We start from the raw sequence: 20,872 nt of genomic DNA on the forward strand, positions 1-20,872 counted from the left end.
TTACAGAAAAGTGAGTTTGTGGAATTCTCTCACCAAAGACTACCTCTTTGGTGAGGTCACTGCCTTTAAAAGAGCCATTGATGGAGAATGGTCATCAAAGCTGTGGAAAACTGAATGGGATGCTATTGAAACATCCAACCAGGCATGTACACAGGAATTTTTTTCAGGGGGGGCCAAAACCTTTGAAACAGCAGATATAAAGTAGCACTTTTTTTGTTTAGTAATGCAAAAAGCATATATATCAGAAAATACAGATTAGCTTTAATCTGTAGTATTGTAGCAGATGGGGGGAAGAAGACTGAAGCCTCAAAAGTACATTTTAGGCTCAGGTTATGTTCATAGCGATTTAGAACCAGTGATTAATCTATTATATCCCACTGAAAGAGAATTTGGGGTTGTCAGTGCAATATGGGGGCTTGGGGGTAGTTCTTCAATTGCAAAAACATAGATTTTAATGAAAAATGATAGTTTCCAAAATTGATCCATTAAAAGCTGTACTTTATCCTGAAAAGGGGGGATAAATGCCCTAATATCAAGGATAATTCTATTTTGCTGTGGAAAGCAAACTCTCTTTACAAAAAAAAATAACAGTACAATTGCAAATTACTTCAAAGAGGGTAAAAAGTTAGACAGAAAATGGGTTAATAATTGGGCAGTGACTTGACCAGATAATTGCATGCTGTAAAATCCCCCAAAAAAGGCTTCACACATGTATCTAGATTCTTAATAAATGTCCTACTTTTGCCAGAAATCCCAAGAAACCATGGGAAAATTAAACATTTCACAAAATTTCAGGGGGGGGGGGCTGAAGCCCCCCCCCCCCTGCGTATGTGCCAGCGTCCAACCATCATCATCACTAACCAGCAATTCTACAGGATTTAATCCTTATTTTGCTGGACATTGTGTTTTAAGGTAATTAAGGTAAGTTCAAATTTAAGCACTTTTTAACCTAACCTTATTATAAATAATTTTAGCACTGAGAAAATGTAGCATTATTTATTAAAAAGCAACGGAAAAAATGGTGCTGACAAAATATAGTATTATTTTGTGGGAAACAAGCAATAAGTCATACTTTAATTGAAAACTTGTTATTTTTAAGAGCTCAAAAGCGCTTAAATTTGAATTTGTAGTAGAAGTGATTATTATGAGATTGTTAAAAGAAGAAATCAATTGATGAAAATCTATATTATTGATTTCATCTATTTTCTGTGTGAAAGGAACTCAAGCTCTTGCTTTTCCTTTTGTTTGAGAAGTATTCTTTTGCTTTTTCCTATAAGTTTATTGCATGGTTGGAGTTTCTGGAATTTACCTTTCCTGAATTCAATGTTTCCTAGTTCTTCTAGCCCCCTCAGGGAAGGGGGCCAATCATCTCATTGGTTATCAGAAGCAGATATTCCTATTGTTGTATCTCCGATTTCCAATGATGATAGCCTGAATGAAACCATGACTACTGTCTCTGTGTCCCCAATCCCCAAAACTGATAACCTGCCAAATGATGATTTTCAGACAGTAGGCAGAAAACAGAAACAAAAAAGCCTTCTGTGAGTCCTCCTGAAATAATTGGACTCTCAAACTCAGTCCCAGCTATGGAGATAAAGGACAAATCCATTATCCTTTTTGCTCCAACAGTATAAGATCAATCTTTCTCTATAAAAAATATTGCTAATATTAGAATGAATCTTTTCATATCCTTTAGATGCTGCTTCACTGTGAATGTAAACAGAGATGGTTCACTAATAGTTATGTTTCTAGACAGAAATGAAGCCTGCAAAGCACTTAGCCTATAGAAAATTGGCAATATCCCTGTTACACCGGAATGGTGGAAACCACCTCTGAAATATTCAAAGAAAATAGTTCTGTACAACATAATATTAGAACTGTCAACTGATGACTTGAAAGATGATCTTATGAACAACAAGGGGGAAATACTGGAGGTTCTTGAAGTTCATTGTATGGACAAGCTAGATTCTAAGGGAACAAGAATTAGTACGAGTGTCCTCTTTATCTTACCTGCTAGTTCCCAGGTTGACTCGATTTTCCTCTTTGGTCAGCAAAAAGCTCATGAAATATACCAAGGAAAACCTTTCCAGTGCTCAAAATGTTTTAAGCTTGGTCACTCATCTAAGTATTTGTTCTTCTTCTGAACCAGGGTGCCCTAATTGCCTTGGTAATCACTCCTTGTCTACAGAAAGTACATGTACAGAAGTTCCTAAACGTACAAATTGTGATGGTAGACATCAATCAATAGATCACAATTCATGTCCTGAAATATGTTCAACAAGCTAAAGTTTTAAGGATTGCTCTTCAAGAAAATGTCCCTTTCCCTATAGCTGCAATGGAGCTGGCTAAGCTCTCCAAATTACTATCAGGTCCAAGAGCTAATGATGCTAAGGAAGTGAATTTAGCCCTTCCTCAAAAACCTGGGCTACAGGTCCCCAATAACAACCAAAATCAGGCACTCATACCTCCTACTGAGACTTCTTACCCTCTGTTAGCTAAGGAGCATCCCAAGGTGGCTGAAGCTAGTCCATCCCTCAACAATCCTAGAACTAATCCTAAATCTTGGTCTGAAAGAGTGGCAGCTTTTCCTAATATTTCCACTCAAGCCAACACTATGCAAGATAGAGTTGGACCTCTTATTACAAATTTAATTAAATATGTTGCATCAGCGGACCTAATCTTACAATCAAATATGGCTAAAGATAAAAAAGCCAGTATAACAAAAGAAATTGCAGAACACTACTTTTCCAATTCTATTTTCAATGAAATAGGAACAGAATTATCATCCATTCTCTCAAAGTATCATGCATGTCACCTATTCAACTCTTCCTATGTTAGCTAAGCTGCATATCCTACAGTGGAATTGCGTCTCTTTAAATTCAAATAAACTTGCTGATCTTATCTAATATGCAAATGATAATAGAATTGGGACTATTTGTCTACAAGAGACTAATCTTCATCAGTTCAAGAAAATCAAAATGCCTGGGTACAAGTGCTACAGGAAAGATAGATCAACTAACAGAAAGGAAGGGGGTGTTGCGATCTTTGTTCATGTTTCAATCCAACATTCCCCTCGACCCTTAACTATCTACAGGCATGAAATAGATGTTGTAGGTATAATAATTACCTTAGCCAATGGTAACCATCTTGCCATAAAATATTTTTATAATCCATGTGGGAGTAAGGACATTCAAAGTATCTTGGAAGCAGAATTATCAGGTAATAATACCTTTATTTTTGGTGATTTTAGTGTCCATAGTCCTCTTTGGGAACAATCAGCTGGTAGCAACAAAGCAGGAAGAGGAATAGAATATATTTTGTCCAATTTCCCAGACACCTTTATTTTCACTCCATTTGACTTTCAGACCTGGTATAATATTTCTTCTAACTCTTTCTTAACTATACATTTGCTTCTAGGTCCTTCTTCATATTATGATCTAGTTCAGATGGTAAAGGTGTCTTCTTTTCAATCTGATCATTCTGCAATTCTTACATCATTTCAAGATTTATACTATGCTCCCAAACTCTACATCCCTACATTTATTAACTCCAAAGTCAATTGGTCCCTTTTTTGTGAGATATTAAATGAAGTGGATTTTTCCTTTGTTTCTTCCAATTCTGATATTAATACCATTGAGTCTAATTTGAAATCAATCCTGCTGGAGTCAGCTAAATTGACAATTCCAATGACAAGGGTGCATTTTTACAATGGCTCCAAAAGACCCAAGAATTGGTGAAATGATGAGCGTAGGGTTGCAGTTCTGGCAAAGAGAAAGGCTCATAAAATGTTTCAAAAGCACCCATCTCAGTCAACAGCAATCTCTTATAAGCAATCATGTGTTAAGGTGAAACTGCTTTGTAGGAGAGCTAAACAGAGTACAGGGCTGAATTTCAGCTCAAGTATCAGTTTTAGAACCCTAAATTCAATGGTCCACAATCTCATTAGCCAACTAAATAGTGGAAAGCAGCCTAATGATGCCTGCAGATATGATATCATTCAGGATGGTTATCCAATTGTCTCAGATAAAAAGAAGGCAGATCTGTTTACTAATATTTTAAAAAATTATTGCTCAGATTTTCATCCCATCTGACCTCCTTTTTGTAATCTTCCTCCTCTTACTTGTTCTTATAAAGGCACTCTAATGAAACCTTTTTCCCAAGATGAATTTTGTGTAGCACTTAATTCTCTTAATATCAAGTCTTCCCCAGGTCATGATGGTATTTATATGAAGTGGATTCATGAGTCCCCAAAGGTGTTTCATACAAACCTCTTAAGTCTTTATAATCTTATTTGGTCAAGTCAAACGTTCCCAGATGCTTGGAAGATTGCTCAGGTATTTCCAGCTTTAAAACCTTCTTGCTTATCTAGTGATCTTAAGTCTTACTGTCCTATATTGGTATTACCTTCTTTTAGTAAAGTCCTGGAAAGGCTTGTCTTATCAAGAATTGAGTTGTTTGCTGAAGTCAACAATCTCTTTCCTAGTGAACAAACAGGTTTCAGAAAAGGACATAGCTCTTTAGGTAACATTACCCAGCTAGAAATTGATGTTTGTAACTCTCTTAAAATAAGACATGTCACAATGGCTGTTCTGTTTGACTGATGGATGCCTATGGAAACGTAGTTCACAATAAAATATTGGAAATCTTCATAAATCTTGACTTCCCTTATTCTTTTATAAGTTTTATGAAGTCCTTTCTAACTGATAGATGTTGTTACATTCAGTCTAGAGGTAAGCAATGTCCCATTACGAGAGGTCTTCCTCAAGGAGCAATATTGAGCCCTCTTCTATTCAACTTGTATGTTTCTGACTTTCAAGTATCTCATGCATCATTTGGCCTTTATGCAGATGATTTGATTATTTGGAAGTCGGGAAGGGATATTGGCCTTCTTCAAAGTCTTATTCAACAGGATATAAGTTTAGTCCAGAGATTCTTTTTAGCATTTGGCTTCCCAATCTCAATCAGTAAAACTAAAACCATTATATTTACTAATGGTACTACAGATCCTCCTAATCCACTAACAATTTTCTCAAGAGAGATCCCGTATTGCAATTCAGTGAAGTTACTTGGTTTATTATTGGATTCTAAAATGCAGTGGCATGAACATATTAATTCTTTGAAATCTCTGATTATTCAGAGACTGTGTATTCTAAAGAGACTTGCTGGAAGTAAGTGAGGATGTCACCCAAAAATTATTTTTGATTTTTACAAATTATACATTCGTTCAAATATAGAATATGGGATTCAAATTTTTCCAGCTCGTCCCCCATCCTCATTCAAAGTCCTGGAACCTTTACAAAATTCTGCTATTGGAATAGCTTTGGGTGTGCATAAGCATACTCCTCTGTCAAAGTTAAAAATACTGTCAGGATTGGCGTCCCTAAGTGATAGAGCATCCAGTCTAAGGATTAAATATTTCTCGCAAATCTAGGCTTATGGAGCCAAGCATGCTGTATATGCACATACCTTTGCTGGGAAGTCAGGCTGTCTCAATGCCCATTCATCATGGAATCAGTTTCAACTGGAGGTCCCGAATTGGAATCAACATTCGCTTTATACATATCCCTTTACTGAGTCCCCTCCATGGGAAATGAGTCCTCCAAGTTGTCAAGTAGAACTTATCTCTATTAGTAAAGACTTGATTCCTAATTACGAGATCCAGACTATTTTGGCTGAACAGATCTCAAAGGCGTACCCCAACTATATAAAAATATATACAGATGGATCTGTCCAGAGGGAAAGAGCTGGAGCAGGAGCATGTATCCCATCCCTGAATTTGAACATCTATTCTCCTCTCCCATTGGGATCTTCTATCTTGTCTGCGGAATGATGTGCCATCTGCCTGGCCTTGGATGCACTTATAAATTATATCTGAAAGTATACTGTGTCTCTCCAACTCTAAATCAGCATTACTATTGATCCAAAATATTAATAAAATTGCTAATGACAAGGATTTATATAATATTAGAAGACAGCTTCTTAATCTTAAGATCGAAGGAACTGAGGTTTATTTTCAATATGTTCCAAGTCATAAAGGCATCAAATATAATGATATGGCTGATTTTCTTGCAGCAAAGGCTTCCATGTTAATTCCTAGTCTTTCCTCTGACCTCAATTCACGAGATATTATCAGGCAAAGATCCAATGTTAATCACAGTAAGTTAATTTTACCTCCATTTCATACAGGATTAAATAAAGTGCTATATTACCGGTTGAAATCAGGTGCCATACTTCTAAATAGCTTGTTATTTAATTGGAAGCTACATCATACCCCTTTATGCCAAGTCTGCTTTTCTGCAGATGAAACAATCCAGCATATATTATTTGATTGCCAGGCTCAGAGTAAGGAGACTATTGTTCTTAAGCGTTTCTGCTCCTTGGCTAAGATTAAATAAAAAAAAACAAGTTTTTTAAATGAAAGTAAGGAGCGACATTAAAACTTAAAACGAACAGAAATTACTCCGTATATGAAAGGGGCTTTTCCTTCTCAACGCCCCGCTCTTTACGCTAAAGTTTGACTCTTTCTCTTAACTCTACATTTTAAAACAGTAAAAAACTTTAGCGTAAAGAGCAGGGCGTTGAGAAGGAAAAGCCCCTTTCATATACGGAGTAATTTCTGTTCGCTTTAAGTTTTAATGTCGCTCCTTACTTTCATTTAAAAAACTGTTTTTTTTTTATTTAATTTCTGAACGTTTTTGAATCAATGCATGTTTGAATTTTGGCTCTCCGCAGAGGAATAACTAAAAAGAAATTTGTATATTTTTTTTGGCTAAATGGCTTTCTCATAATTTTGATCGAATGATTTTGAGAAAAAAAGAGCGGGGGAGGAAGCCTAGTTGCCCTCCGATTTTCGGCTAGTTAAAAAGGCAACTAGAACTTTTAATTTTTTACGAATCTTTTTACAAGTAAAAGATATACGTAACTTATAAATTAGCTTACGTAAAGAACTTTTGTATTCTCATGTTTTTATTACATATATGAGGGGGTTTGCCCCCTCGTCAGTACCTCGCTCTTTACACTAAAGCTTAAATTTTGTCCCAATTCATTAAGAATGACCCCTGAATCACAAAAGCCACAGAATAAATAGTTGAAATTACTAAAAATACTTTAGCGTAAAGAGCGAGGTATTAGGAGGAGGTGAGCCCCTCATTTGGGTAATAATTTCTGTTCGTTTTAAGTTTTAATGCTGCTGCTTACTTCCAGCTGTAAAAAAAAAACTTTTTCATATTTATTTTTTCATTTGTTTTTTTTTTAAGTTATGCTAGTAAATTCTGCGCTCCTTTCATGGAAATTTTCTCCCCCCATGACAAATTCCTCGATGGAAAGTTCCCCCAGCATATCCCCCTCTTCTCAACCCCTGCCTCCAACCAAAATATCCTCCTGAAAACGGCTGTACACTTCCCAATAACCATTACTATATGTAAGCGCTGGTCAAAGTTTTGAACTTGTAACCCCTCCCACGGGGACTGTGGGGGAGTAAGTCGTCCCCAAAGACATAGTTATAAGGTTTTTCGACTACGCTGAGTAAAATGGCTATCTCAGAATTTTGATCCGTTGACTTTGGGAAAATAATTAGCGTGGGAGAGGGCCTAGGTGCCCTCCAATTTTTTTCGTCACTTAAAAAGGGCACTAGAACTTTTCATTTCCGTTAGAATGAGCCCTCTAGCAAAATTCTAGGACAACTGGGTCGATACGATCATCCCTGGGAAAAAAAATACAAAAAAATAAAAAAAATAAACACGCATCCATGATCTGCCTTCTGACAAAAAATGTAAAATTCCACATTTTTGTAGATAGGAGCTTGAAACTTCTACAGGAGGGTTCTCTGATACGATGAATCTGATGGTGTGATTTACGTTAAGATTCTATGACTTTTAGGGGGTGTTTTCCCCTATTTTCTAAAATAACGTAAATTTTCTCAGGCTCGTAACTTTTGATGAGTAAGACTAAACTTGATGAAACTTATATATTTAAAATCAGCATTAAAATGTGATTCTTTTGATGTAGCTATTGGTGTCAAAATTCCATTTTTTAGAGTTTTGGTTACTATTGAGCCGGGTCGCTCCTTACTACAGTTCGTTACCACGAACTGTTTGATTCCAAATACTTATACATCTATCCTGGATTCTAACCTGCCATGGGAAATTGATCGTAAGATATTTAAGGCAGTAATGATTAAAGCTTGAAGAAGTCAATTTTTAAAAGGACTTGATTTATCTACAGTTTTTGATTGTGCAGAAGGGAGCGGGAATGAGTAGGAAGAGCCGTATTGGTACTGGCCGGCCTAGTGGCCTTAAACTGCTGAGGACAGGTAGCTTAGGTACTCGCACTTTCCGCAATCAATAACAGTGTATTATTGTCCGTAATTGCATATATTCGTTGTTTGCTGACTAGAGGAGAATAGCGCTTCCAGTGGCTAGTTTTCCTGAAGAAGAAGTCAAAGAGGTGAAAGGAGTCAAAGGTAGTTCTTTACGTAAGCTAATTTATAAGTTACATATATCTTTTACTTATAAAAAGATTCGTAAAAAAATAAAAGTTCTAGTTGCCTTTTTAATTAACCGAAAATCGGAGGGCAACTAGGCTTCCTCTCCCGCTCTTTTTTTCTCAAAATTATGAGAAAGCCATTTAGCCAAAAAAAAAAAAAATATACAAGTTTCGTTTTAATTATTCCTCTGCGGAGAGCCAAAATCAAAACATGCATTGATTCAAAAACGTTCAGAAATTAAATAAAAAAACAATTTTTTTAAATGAAAGTAAGGAGCGACATTAAAACTTAAAACGAACAGAAATTACTCCGTATATGAAAGGGGCTTTTCCTTCTCAACGCCCCGCTCTTTACGCTAAAGTTTTTTACTGTTTTAAAATGTAGAGTAAAGAGAAAAAGTCAAACTTTAGCGTAAAGAGCGGGGCGTTGAGAAGGAAAAGCCTCTTTCATATACGGAGTAATTTCTGTTCGTTTTAAGTTTTAATGTCGCTCCTTACTTTCATTTAAAAACTTGTTTTTTTATTTAATATTCATAAAGAACATATTGGTAAGTCTGTTATATGAACTGTCATAATTTTCCACAAAGTTTCCACAGTCAATAGATTCCGTATGATTTTTTCTTTCCCAAATCCAAGCCTGTTTAATCCTTATACTCTCACTACCAATCAAACAGTTCGTGGTAACGAACTGTAGTAAGGAGCGACCCGGCTCAATAGTAACCGAAACTCTAAAAAATGGAATTTTGATACCAATAGTTACATCAAAAGAATTGCATTTTAATGCTGATTTTAAATATATAAGTTTCATCAAGATCAGTTATACCCATCAAAAGTTACGAGCCTGAGAAAATTTGCCTTGTTTTAGAAAATAGGGCGAAACACCCCCTAAGAGTCTTACAATCTTCATGAAAATCATACCATCTGATTCAGCGTATCAGAGAACCTTATTGTAGAAGTTTCAAGCTCCTATCTACAACAATGTGGAATTTCGCTTTTTTGCCAGAAGACAGATCAAGGATGCGTGTTTATTTGTTTTTTTTTGTTTGTTTTTTTCCAGGGGTGATCGTATCGACTGAGTGGTCCTAGAATGTCGCAAGAGGGCTCATTCTAACGGAAATTAAAAGTTCTAGTGCCCTTTTTAAGTGACCAAAAAATTGGAGGGAACCTAGGCCCCCTCCCTCACTCATTTTTTCCCAAATGACACCGGATCAAAATTCTGAGATAGCCATTTTATTCACCATAGTCGAAAAAACCTAATAACTATGTCTTTAGGGGCGACTTACTCCACCGCAGTCCCCGTGGGAGGGGCTACAAGTTACAAAATTTGACCTGTGTTTACATATAGTAATGGTTACTGGGAAGTGTGCAGACGTTTTAAGGGGGATCTTTTGGTTTAGGGGGGGTTGAGGTGGGGTTACGTGGTAGGATATTTCCATGGAGAAACTTCTCATGGGGAGAGAATTTCAATGAGGGGGCGCAGGATTTTCTAGCTTTATTTGAAAAACAGTGAAAAATAAATATGAAAAGTTTTTTCTACTGAAAGTAAGCAGCATTAAAACTTAAAACGAACAAAAATTATTACGCATATGAGGGGTTTACCTCCTCGTTATACCTCACTCTTTACGGTAAAGTATTTTTAGTAATTTCAACTATTTGCTCTACGGCCTTTGTGATTCAGAGGTCATTCTTAAGGAATTCGGACAAAATCTAAGCTTTAGTGTAAAGAGCGAGGTATCGACGAGGGTTGAACCCCCTCATATAGGCAATAAAAACATACGAATATAGAAGTTCGTTACTTAAGTTAATTCATAAGTTACTTATATTTTTTTACCAATGAAAACGTTTGTAAAAAGTTAAAACTTCTAGTTGCTTTTTTAAGTAATCAAAACTTGGAGGGCAACTAGGCCTCCTCCCTCGCTCCTTTTTTCTCAAAATCTTCCGATTAATTGTAATTAATTATAATGCAAATTTCGTTGTAACTGTTTATGTGCGAAGAGCCAAGATCAAAATATGCATTAATTCAAAAACGTCCAGAAATTAAATAAAAAAAAATGTTTTTTAAATGAAAGTAAGGAGCAACATTAAAACGTAAAACGAACAGAAATTACTCCGTATATGAAAGGGGCTTTCCTCCTCAACGCCCCGCTCTTTACGCTAAAGTTTCTTACTGTTTTAAAAATAGAGTTAAGAGAAAGAGTCAAACTTTAGCGTAAAGAGCGGGGCGTTGAGGAGGAAAAGCCCCTTTCATATACGGAGTATTTCTGTTCATTTTAAGTTTTAATGTTGCTCCTTACTTTCATTTAAAAAAACTTGTTTTTTTATTTAATTGTAGACTAACAATTAACGAAGATTCTTCCTTGCTAGTAGCAAACTCACTTATAGATTAATTTGGATCGTTTTCTTCAATGTATTTCGCTAATGCATTTAATCCATGTTATAATATTTGTGTATACATTATATTTACTTTTACTGCAAAGCATAACTGTTCTTTCGACTTGGATTTGCATAATGCTATTGCATATCCCGCAGACATCACGTCCCATGCTATGGTTAGCTGGCAATTCCATGTAATTTCTACTGCAACGTTAGCCACTTTAGGTGTCATTTCGCCATTGTTAACACTTCAATATTCATAAGAGTAAAATCATCCATTTCTAAAAAATGATATCCTCGATTTTGACACAGTAAGCTATTTTTCAATGCTGAGGAAATCAAACAGCTCACGTGTCGTTGACCTTCAAAACCTGTTTTTCTGGATTGTAAATTTCCACCAGAACCAAAACAAGTCACATAAAATTGCGTCATCTTCACGTGTAAATATTCGACCAAGATCAATTTTTGCAACAGGGACTTCCCTGCTTGACTAGCAGTTTCTAACAAATAAATCTCTTATTACGTAACAACCACCTGCAGCCATTTGCATAAGTAAACAAACACCTATTACATATCAACTAAAAGTAAACAAAGCCCTATTACGCAATATACAGGTGTACTATACCCATTACATGTGCACTTTAGTATTGCATAAGACCCAGGTGCGCGTAATAACGTCTTGAGGGTCGAGTAGCTTCAAATGTACACCCCCTATGTGTGTGTTTAAAAGTAGAGAGGAGATAACACTAGTAGACTGGACCATATAAACTTTACCAAGAAGAATACATTTTGTTAGGAATACGTGGATATATTGATTCTTAGTATGGAAAATCGAATCTTTTAATGCTTATCTTTTAACACTTCATGGCGGAAGGGACTTGAGGTGGAGATCAGCACCGCCGATTTGGACTTAGAGAAGTCTAGTGTCGTTTCCTACCTTTCCTTACCTTTATCTGTTCTGAAATTTCAGTCCATATTGACAGCTTAATTAAAATTTTAAGATTAAGGAAATCTCAATTAAAAAAAGAACTAACGAAACAAATATGGCTGTTTTGATTTGTGATGCCCTTTTTAAGGCAAGAAAAAAGTTCCCTTTTTATTATATAAATCAGGGCTTCTTAAACTGTGGGTCGCGAACCCCAGGGGGGTCGTGAGACTACTGAAAGGGGGTCGCAAAGATCTGATACTTTTCAATCATTATAAATAAAATTTTAAAATTAGTATACACACTACGTACAAAAATATAAATACAAATAAAAATCATACAAAATACTATTGTCGTTTTATTATATTTTTTTTTTTTTTTTTGAAAAAATTGGCAATGCAAAACTGTTATGTAGGGCCTATAAATGAAAATATGGAAGTAGCATTTAAAATAATAAATACAACGCGCTTCTCGATTTTCAACTGAAGCTACGACATTGATGTCTGGCCGCCGGCGTCAGTGTTTGCAAGATAACTTAGTGATTATAAGTACCCAGACGCCTCGTCGCCTTGGGCTTACAGGTTACACATTCTGATTGTACTTCAGTTTGGACTCAGTTTTGTCTTCGTTGTGACATGTGTATTTACTGTGTAATTTTCAGTTGGTGTTTTTAATTATTACATTAATGTTAAACTACATTTTGTTTAATTATTTAACCACCATGGATAAATGGCTAATTAAAATTCCAAATAATAAGTCTGCCACGCCGCCACAACCAAGTTGCAGTGCTTCAAATCCGACTTCTAGCAAAACAAAAAAAAAGAAAATATGACGAATCATATTTGCAGTATGGCTTCACATGCTCTTCTCACAACAATGAAGAAGAACCAGTGTGCTTAATTTGCAAAGAAGTTTTAGCTGCAGAAAGCATGAAACTGTCAAAACTGCAACGACATTTGAATACTAAACATACAACGTTATCAAAAAAGCCAATAGAATATTTTGAGCGTCTTTTGCAAACATCAAATACAGAAAAGAACACTTTGAAGAATTATGTTACTTTGAATGATAAATATCTATTGGCATCGTATGAAGTTTCGTAATTGATAGCAAAAACGAAAAAGCCTTTTACTATTGGAGAGCAACTTTTACTACCTGCAGCTATAAGAACGTCTGAAATTGTTCATGGAAAACAGTATGCTGCTGAAATTAGTAAAATTCCATTATCAAATGACACTGTGTCCAAAAGAATTTCAGACATAGCAAAGATCAATTTCAACAGCTTCTTATGAGGCTTAAAGACAGCTCAAAGTTTGCAATACAACTGGACGAGTCGACGGGCATTTCAAAAATGGCACAGTTGTTACTTTTTGTAAGATATATTTATGAGGGAAGAATTCCTGAATATATACTGTTTTGTCGTCCTCTGGAAGGTCATACTCGTGGAAAAGATATATATAAAAAAGTAAAAGAGTTTTTTGAAAAAGAAGGATTAAATTGGAAAAATTGTGTTGGTGTGTGCACGGACGGTGCTGCAGCAATGACCGGACAAGATCTTGGTTTTACAGCATTTGTTAAAGCTGGAAATGATCATATTACATTTACACATTGTATGATTCACCAAGAGGCACTTGCTGTTAAAAAAATTGCACCAGAATTAAACACTGTGTTTTTTGATGCAGTCAAAATCATTAACTTTATTAAAAGTCGAGCACTTAATAGTCGATTGTTTAAAAATTTGTGCATTGATATGGATTCGGATTATACAAGTTTATTGCTACATGCTGAAGTTAGGTGGCTATCAAGAGGTCGAAGTTTGAAACGATTATTAACTTTAAAAGATGAAGTTCTTATATTTCTAACAGAGCAAAATTCTAATTTGGCCGATTATTTTCACGATAATTTATGGCTTCTCAAGCTATGCTATTTGGCAGATATTTTTGATAAAATCAATGATATGAATTTATCAATGCAGGGAGTCTGCATTAATATGTTTATGTTAAAAAATAAACTTGAGGCCTTTGTTAAAAAAATTCTTATATGGAAGAACAGAGTGGAAAGTGGATCGCTCGAAATGTTTCCATTTACTGACGAGTATATAATTAGTAACAATATTTCAAAAAAAGATACTCCTATAACAAAAATTATAGTTAATCATTTGAAGGAAATGGAAGTTTACATGCATAGGTATTTTCCCAATGATATCGATACACAACAATGGATTTGCAATCCATTTTCAGTTGAAATGGAAGAAATGAATTTTTTAAACTTAAAAGCACAAGAAGAATTTGCCGAATTAACAAGTGATACTACCTTACGACTCAGATTTTCTCAAGTGCCTGTGCATGTATTTTGGATAGAAATCAAATCAGAATATCCCCTACTATTGGATATGGCAATGAACAAATTACTGCCATTTTGTACAACATATTTATGTGAATCAGCCTTTTCCACATTAACTTACATAAAATCAAAATACCGTTCAACTTTAATAAACGTTGAAAATCTATTACGATCTGCACTAACTCAAATTGAGCCTAGATTTAATTATTTGTGTGAAAATAAACAATCACATCCGTCACATTAATATTGTTTTATGTTAATAATATGTTTTTATTAAAAAAAATTGTTACAAAAGTTTATTTTTTCTATTGAATATATAGATATAGTTTTATGTCATTCTATTTATTGTGTTTTATTACGACCGATATCCCGTCAACGTTTCCAATTACATATATGTGAAATGAATAGGCACGTATTCTTTAATCCTTATTTTATTTACATTGTAAAATAGTGCGATATTACATCTACGGTTAATATATATTTCATTATATGGAGGAGGGGGTCGTTTAAAATTTCCTAAGCTTGAAGGGGGTCGCTATATAAAAAAGTTTAAGAAGCCCTGATATAAATGACCTTCACATGAATTTATTTAATCAAGCAAACAATTACAACAATAAATTACAGAAAAAGATGTTAAATGATGGATCTTATAAAATGATGGATTTAGATTCGTGCATACTCAAGGGTGTCAACAGGATTGGAGTCAGGATGGCTTCAATTTCATAAACGACCGAAAATTATGGAGATTTTTATTACCATGAGTAACAATTTCACTCCCCATCCACCTATAATTCTCTTGTAAAACTATTATTAAAAATTAGAAAAAAATTCATAAAGTATTGTTGATCGAACATTTGGACCAAACCTTCAAATTTTGTTTGAAATTTAAATTATAAATTAACATTGTATTTTCGTAAGCATAAAAACTGGGAGAATCTTCACAAATATTCCAAATATTAACGAATAATGAAGCTTGTTAATTAAGAATGGACAGACATTAATCTTAATAAAAGTATTCCAAAAAAAGTACTTTTTCAAAGCAAAAGAAAGAGCAATATTAAAACCCAAGGTGGTTAGAAATTTGGAGATATAATAATTCAGGCTTAAAACGAACAGAAATTAATATCAATGAAAAAACGATACCCAAAGCAAGATGAAATTAAAGGGAATAATATCATCAACATAAAGATATATTTGTATTTTAAATAAAATTCTTTGTTTAAACAGTTTAAATAATTTAAACTAGACTAACGATCTAGTTTCGTTAGTCTGGTGTGTATGCAATACATTTTACCCATATTTCTTCCTTTTAAAGGAAATCCTTTCAAATGAATAATCAATTAATTGTTAAGTCATGTATTGATTTGTCAATTCAAAATGTCCCTTCAACAAATCAAACAGATTACTTACGGATTATTAACAGATTACAGAGTCCGTAGATTTAAATTAATATTAAATAAAAAAACAAGTTTTTTTTAACTGAAAGTAAAAAGCGACATTAAAACTTAAAACGAACACAAATTATTCCGTACATGAAAGGGGATTTTCTTCCTCAACACCCCGCTCTTTACGCTAAATTTGACTCTTTCTCTTACCTCTACTTTTTAAAACAATAAAAAAACTTTAGCGTAAAGAGTGGTGCGTTGAGGAGGAAAAGCCCCTTTTTTATCCGGAGGAATTTTTGTTCGTTTTAAATTGTAATGTCGCTCCTTACTTTCAGTTAAGAAAAACTTGTTTTCTTTTATTTAATTTCTAATTTTTGAATTAATGCATGTTTTGATTTTGGCTCTCCGCACATAAATAATTAAAACGAAATTTTCATTTTAATCTTTTTTTGGTTAAATGGCTTTTTCATAGTTTTATTCGCAAGATTTGGAAAAAAAGGAGCGGGGGAGGAGGCCTAGTTGCGAACTTCTACTTAACGAACTTCTATATTTGTATGTTTTTATTACGTATTTGAGGGGGTTCACCCCCTCGTCAATACCTCGCTCTTTACATTAATGTTTTTTACTGTTTTAAAAGGTAGATCTGAGAGTAAGAGTCAAACTTTAGCGTAAAGAGCGGGTGTTGAGGAGGGAACAGCCCCTTTCATATATGAAGTAATTTCGGTTCGTTTTGAGTTTTAATGTTGCTCCTTACTTTCGGTTAAAAAAAAAACTAGTTTTTTATGCAATTTCATTTTACAAGGTCAATTGTTTTATGTAATGGAAGCATTTTGATTTTCCTTTTTGTGTATGATTGTGGTATTCCTTTTTGCTATTGATGTTTGATAAAGAAAAACCACATAGTTAAAAATACACATGGTTTTTCAGTAAAATTTAAATGAAAACCTCTAAATGACACTCGCCATTTAGAGGGTTTTAAAGCAGGGATGAAGAGGGGGGTGGTCCTGAAACTGCTTACATGCTTGATTAAATCACAAGCTCTTTTCTGCACTTGATTTTCAAAAATACATTACATGCAATTACATTGGAATGGCTTAGAGAATAGAGTTTAAACTTATAGGGAATATCTTGAAACTCGAATTTCATTTGGGAGGAGGCATGGAAGTAAATTGAAAAAAAAACATTTGTACCCAGGCTATCAAAATATCCTATCTGTAATGTCTTGGTAACTGAAAGAGTAGTAGAAGGGGGGCAGATAAATTTTGACTTGGGGGAGGGGGCAGAATTCTAAGGAAACAGACTATGCGAATCCAGGCAATTAAAATAGCAGATGTGTAATTTTATTTCTGTTTGTTTAGTTTCTATTCGTTTCAATCTCTGTTCGTTCCTTGTATATATGCTCATAGTAACTTTTCGTAGTAACTTTTGCTTATTTTAAGTTTGAATTGTTGTATAAAACAAAGAAGAAAATTTTGAAAGACAACTGGTCAATGGCCGGTAGCAAGAAAATGAAGAACAATCACACGAATATTTCGCCCTTCTCAAACGTTGTTTTCTCAATGACTAATGTGGACACTTGTCCCTCTTTGACCACACAATGGAAGTAGAAAATATTATAATTGAATGAAGCGCAAGACAGTTGCATCTGTGACAACACTTGTACAAAATGGCAAATGATTATGGCTTCCAACAGCAGGTTCATAATTTACTTTTATCGCTTGGAAGTCTTTTCTAAGGTACGGCGTTGGCTAGGCAGACCTGTTGATTCATTTTTGACTTCACAGAATTATTAAAGACCTCGTTAATAAAAATATATGAGGAGAGAAAAGAGCTATGTAATAAATATTAAAACTGTTCTTAATAGTTATCTTGTCATAATATTAAACTGTTTATGTTAAAACTGTTTTTAATAGATTTTGTCATAATATTACATGTTCTGCTATATTCTTTATTTTTCTTGTATACTACAATAATGTTAATCTTTCTTTTCTGTTTATTATTTGTTATTACAGTTTAACTTTTTTTTTTCAGAAAGCAGAGACACTGTTTTGGACCCATTATCCGATGATCCATATTTAGTTCTATCAGTTCTCGGTAAGTCTATCTCTTCCTGTATGTCTCCCCCTTCTCTTTCCCTCTCTCTTTCCTCCATTATAATTCCATGTCTCTCTGTCTGTCTCTGTCTCTCTCTCTCTCTCTCTCTCTCTCTCTCTCTCTCTCTCTCTCTCTCTCTCTCTCTCTCTCTCTCTCTCTCTCTCTCTCTCTCCCTCTCTCTCTCTTCCTCTTCTCTCTCTCCCTGCTCTCTAGCTTTATCGTTTTTAACCATAGAAGATACGTAGCACATAAAACTATACTAACCCACGAAAAAATGATACAAACCCGAAAAACTATGCAAGGGTTTAAATTTGTTTGGTGAAACCACTAAGATGATTAATCGTGCTAAAACTTTTCGGAGGGGGCCTCATCGGACGCCTTAAAAAGAATTTTGAATCCTCCCATTCCACAGCGCTTGGACCAAAGCGGGATTATGTTCGGAAAACAGATTTATGTTGTTGTAAAAAAATGTGCCTGCAAAAGTGCAGGCATAATTTGCGCTCCCACATGAAAAAAGGCCTGAAATGTATAGAAGTCCTGATAATTGCCCCTCTCAGTGCAATTGTTGGAATTTTGTGTTTATTTATTATTATGATAATTGGGGTTGTGACTTTTTTTTCTCCATTAAGAACATTTTGTCTTTTAAGTATTATTTCACTTTTTTGATTCGTTTTTAGTGATAACGTAGCTGCATCCTCTGGTTGAAGTTTTCCGTTCGTATCTGTGTATGTTAGGATTTATACTTTAATGGCGTTTTTTAGTAACTTGACTTTGCTTTTCTTCTTCAGAGCCGGTCCTTATTGAAACTCCAGAGCCACCTGCAGAATCTTATGATAACCAATTAGAAATAAAAAACGAAGGTTTGAAGACGGGTACATCGTATGTTTGTAAATACCCAGGCTGTCATAAAAAGTTTACAAGACATAATTATCTCAAGGTCAGTACTTTAATTTTTTGGCTAATGTAGGTTGAATCAGGCGTTTTATATATGGAAACAAAAAAAACAAACATTTTCAAAAAAATATCACAAGTCTAAGTTCTTTTATTTTCACATCCACAAATAAATAAACTAAACAACTCTTTCGCGCTGGAGAAAACCTATGGGGGTTTGGGATCACACGAAATTCTGCGTTACTACTTACCTATTAACACAACTATTTAAAAATAAACTCAACTTTTTCATTAATTATGTTATAAATAACCCAAAAATAAATAAACAATATACAGCCTATATATCAATATAGTTTATATATATTATAAACTATAAATAACTTATATCTCTAATAACTAAAAAAACTGAATTAAAGATAATAATAGATAAATGAGAATATAAAAGAAAAATAATAATAACAAATCCAATCTCCAAAACTCTTCAATACTCAACTCCCCCCTCCACCACCCTTCCCACCCTTATCTTCCCAGTCCACACATAGCTCCCAGCTCACTCTTCCTCCCTTACCCACCCCGCCACCCATAATAAAATCCGACAATTTTGCCCAAAAAAAATAATCTTTTAAATTTCTGCCGTCCTAATGCTCAATGGTAGCTGCATGGACAACTGGGTCCATGCAGATGGACCCAGTTGTTTCATTGAAGTTCTGGCACCAAAACGCAAATCAACTACTATATAATCGCTTTGCCTAATTCCATAATTATGCTGGTCACTATTAATTTACTAAAATGTCAGGGTTTAAACCATTCATACACTATAATATTTGTTAAAAAAAAATTGTGACTGGGTCATAAATCATTGATGCAACTAGAAGTTGATTGCATCAACTGTGGAAACAAATTCTTTAAAGTTTTCCAGGCTCCATGCTATGAATGAAAAAAGTTTAACATCTAACTTTTTATCAAGTTCAAGTTCCTTTTATTACCAATAAACTTCCATTTATAAGCAAAAATATCTTAAAAGGCTCAATGGCCCGTTATGTCCCGGGGAAAAACAAAATATGAATAAATATTAAGTATATTCATACTTAAAACTATATATAGATTTTACTCAACAATCCCCGCCCGAGTACAACCGGTCTCCGCACCACCTACATTACAAAAAAAGTCTAAAAAAATCAATAAACAAATAAACATGGAGGAATCAACACTCACACCACCAGAATATAACGGTTAATTCGGAAAAAGTATTTTTGACTTACGAACGGGTGATCGGATCTTAATGAAATTCAATATTTAGATTAATATTGTGTCTCAGACCTCTTCATTTTAAATCCCGGCTGGATCCGGTGACATTGGGGGAGTTGGGGGGGATCTAAAGTCTTAGAAAACGCTTAGAGTGGAGGGACCGGGATGAAAAATGGTGAAAAAGATAGAAATAAGTCCTAGACGTCATTGACATAACTGGAACGGATCTGCTTTCTTTGGGGAGTTGGGTGGGAGGGTTAATTCTGAAAAATTAGAAAAAATGAGGTGTTTTTAACTTGCGAAGGAGTGGTCGGATCTTAATGAAATCTCATATTCAGAAGGGTCTCTTAACTCAGATATCTTATTTTAAATCCCGACCGGATCCAGTGTTATTGGTGGGAGTTGGGGAGGGGGACCGGGAATCTTGGAAAACGCTTAAAGCGGAATGATCGGGATGAAACTTGGTGGGAAGAATAAGCACAAGTCCGAGATACGTAACTGACATAACCGGACCGGATCCACTCTCTTTTGGGGTATTTGGGGGGGGGGTAACTCTGAAAAATTAGGAAAAATGAGGTATTTTCAACTTACGAACGGGTGATCAGATCTTAATGAAATTTGATTTTTAGAAGGATCTTATGCTTTTGAGCTTTAATTTGAAATACCAAACAGATCCAGTGATATTGGGGGAGTTGAAGGGGGAAACCGGAAATCTTGGAAAACGTGAAAATTAAGGTAACTTTATCTTACGAATGGGTGATCGATTTTTAATGAAACTTGATATATAGAAACTTGATATATAGGGGTGTTAGTGGGGTCCAGTGCTTTGGTGCGGTTGGTGCTTCTGGACGTGCTAGGACGACGTCAATTAGTAGGCATGTCAGGGACCTGCACTATTTGACTTGATAAAGTTGTTTTCCCCGATTCGACAATCTGGGGGGCTGAAGGGAGAGGAAAAATTAGAAAAAATGAGGTATTTTTAACTTACGAGTGGGTGATTGGATCTTAATGAATTTTAATATTTAGAAGGACCTCGTGTCTCAGAGCTCTTATTTTAAATCCTGACTAGCATTAAGCCTCTGATTTTCTTTTTAAATCAATCTGTTGATTCTTATAATTTCGCTAGAGC

At 34.7% G+C, this 20,872-nt stretch overlaps 1 protein-coding gene across 1 annotated transcript in view; it reads left to right on the plus strand.

The window, feature by feature from the left end:
- LOC136042482 (gastrula zinc finger protein XlCGF7.1-like) overlaps positions 1-20,872 on the plus strand; it is a 41,940-nt gene that overhangs the window by 3,246 nt on the left and 17,822 nt on the right. Inside the window, exons 2-3 of the mRNA XM_065727446.1 lie at positions 17,542-17,604; positions 18,393-18,541. Of these exons, the coding sequence (XP_065583518.1) occupies positions 17,542-17,604; positions 18,393-18,541 (212 nt within the window). The remainder of the gene's footprint in view (positions 1-17,541; positions 17,605-18,392; positions 18,542-20,872) is intronic.

Source organism: Artemia franciscana, chromosome 2, assembly GCF_032884065.1.
Source record: "Artemia franciscana chromosome 2, ASM3288406v1, whole genome shotgun sequence".
NCBI lineage: Eukaryota > Metazoa > Arthropoda > Branchiopoda > Anostraca > Artemiidae > Artemia > Artemia franciscana.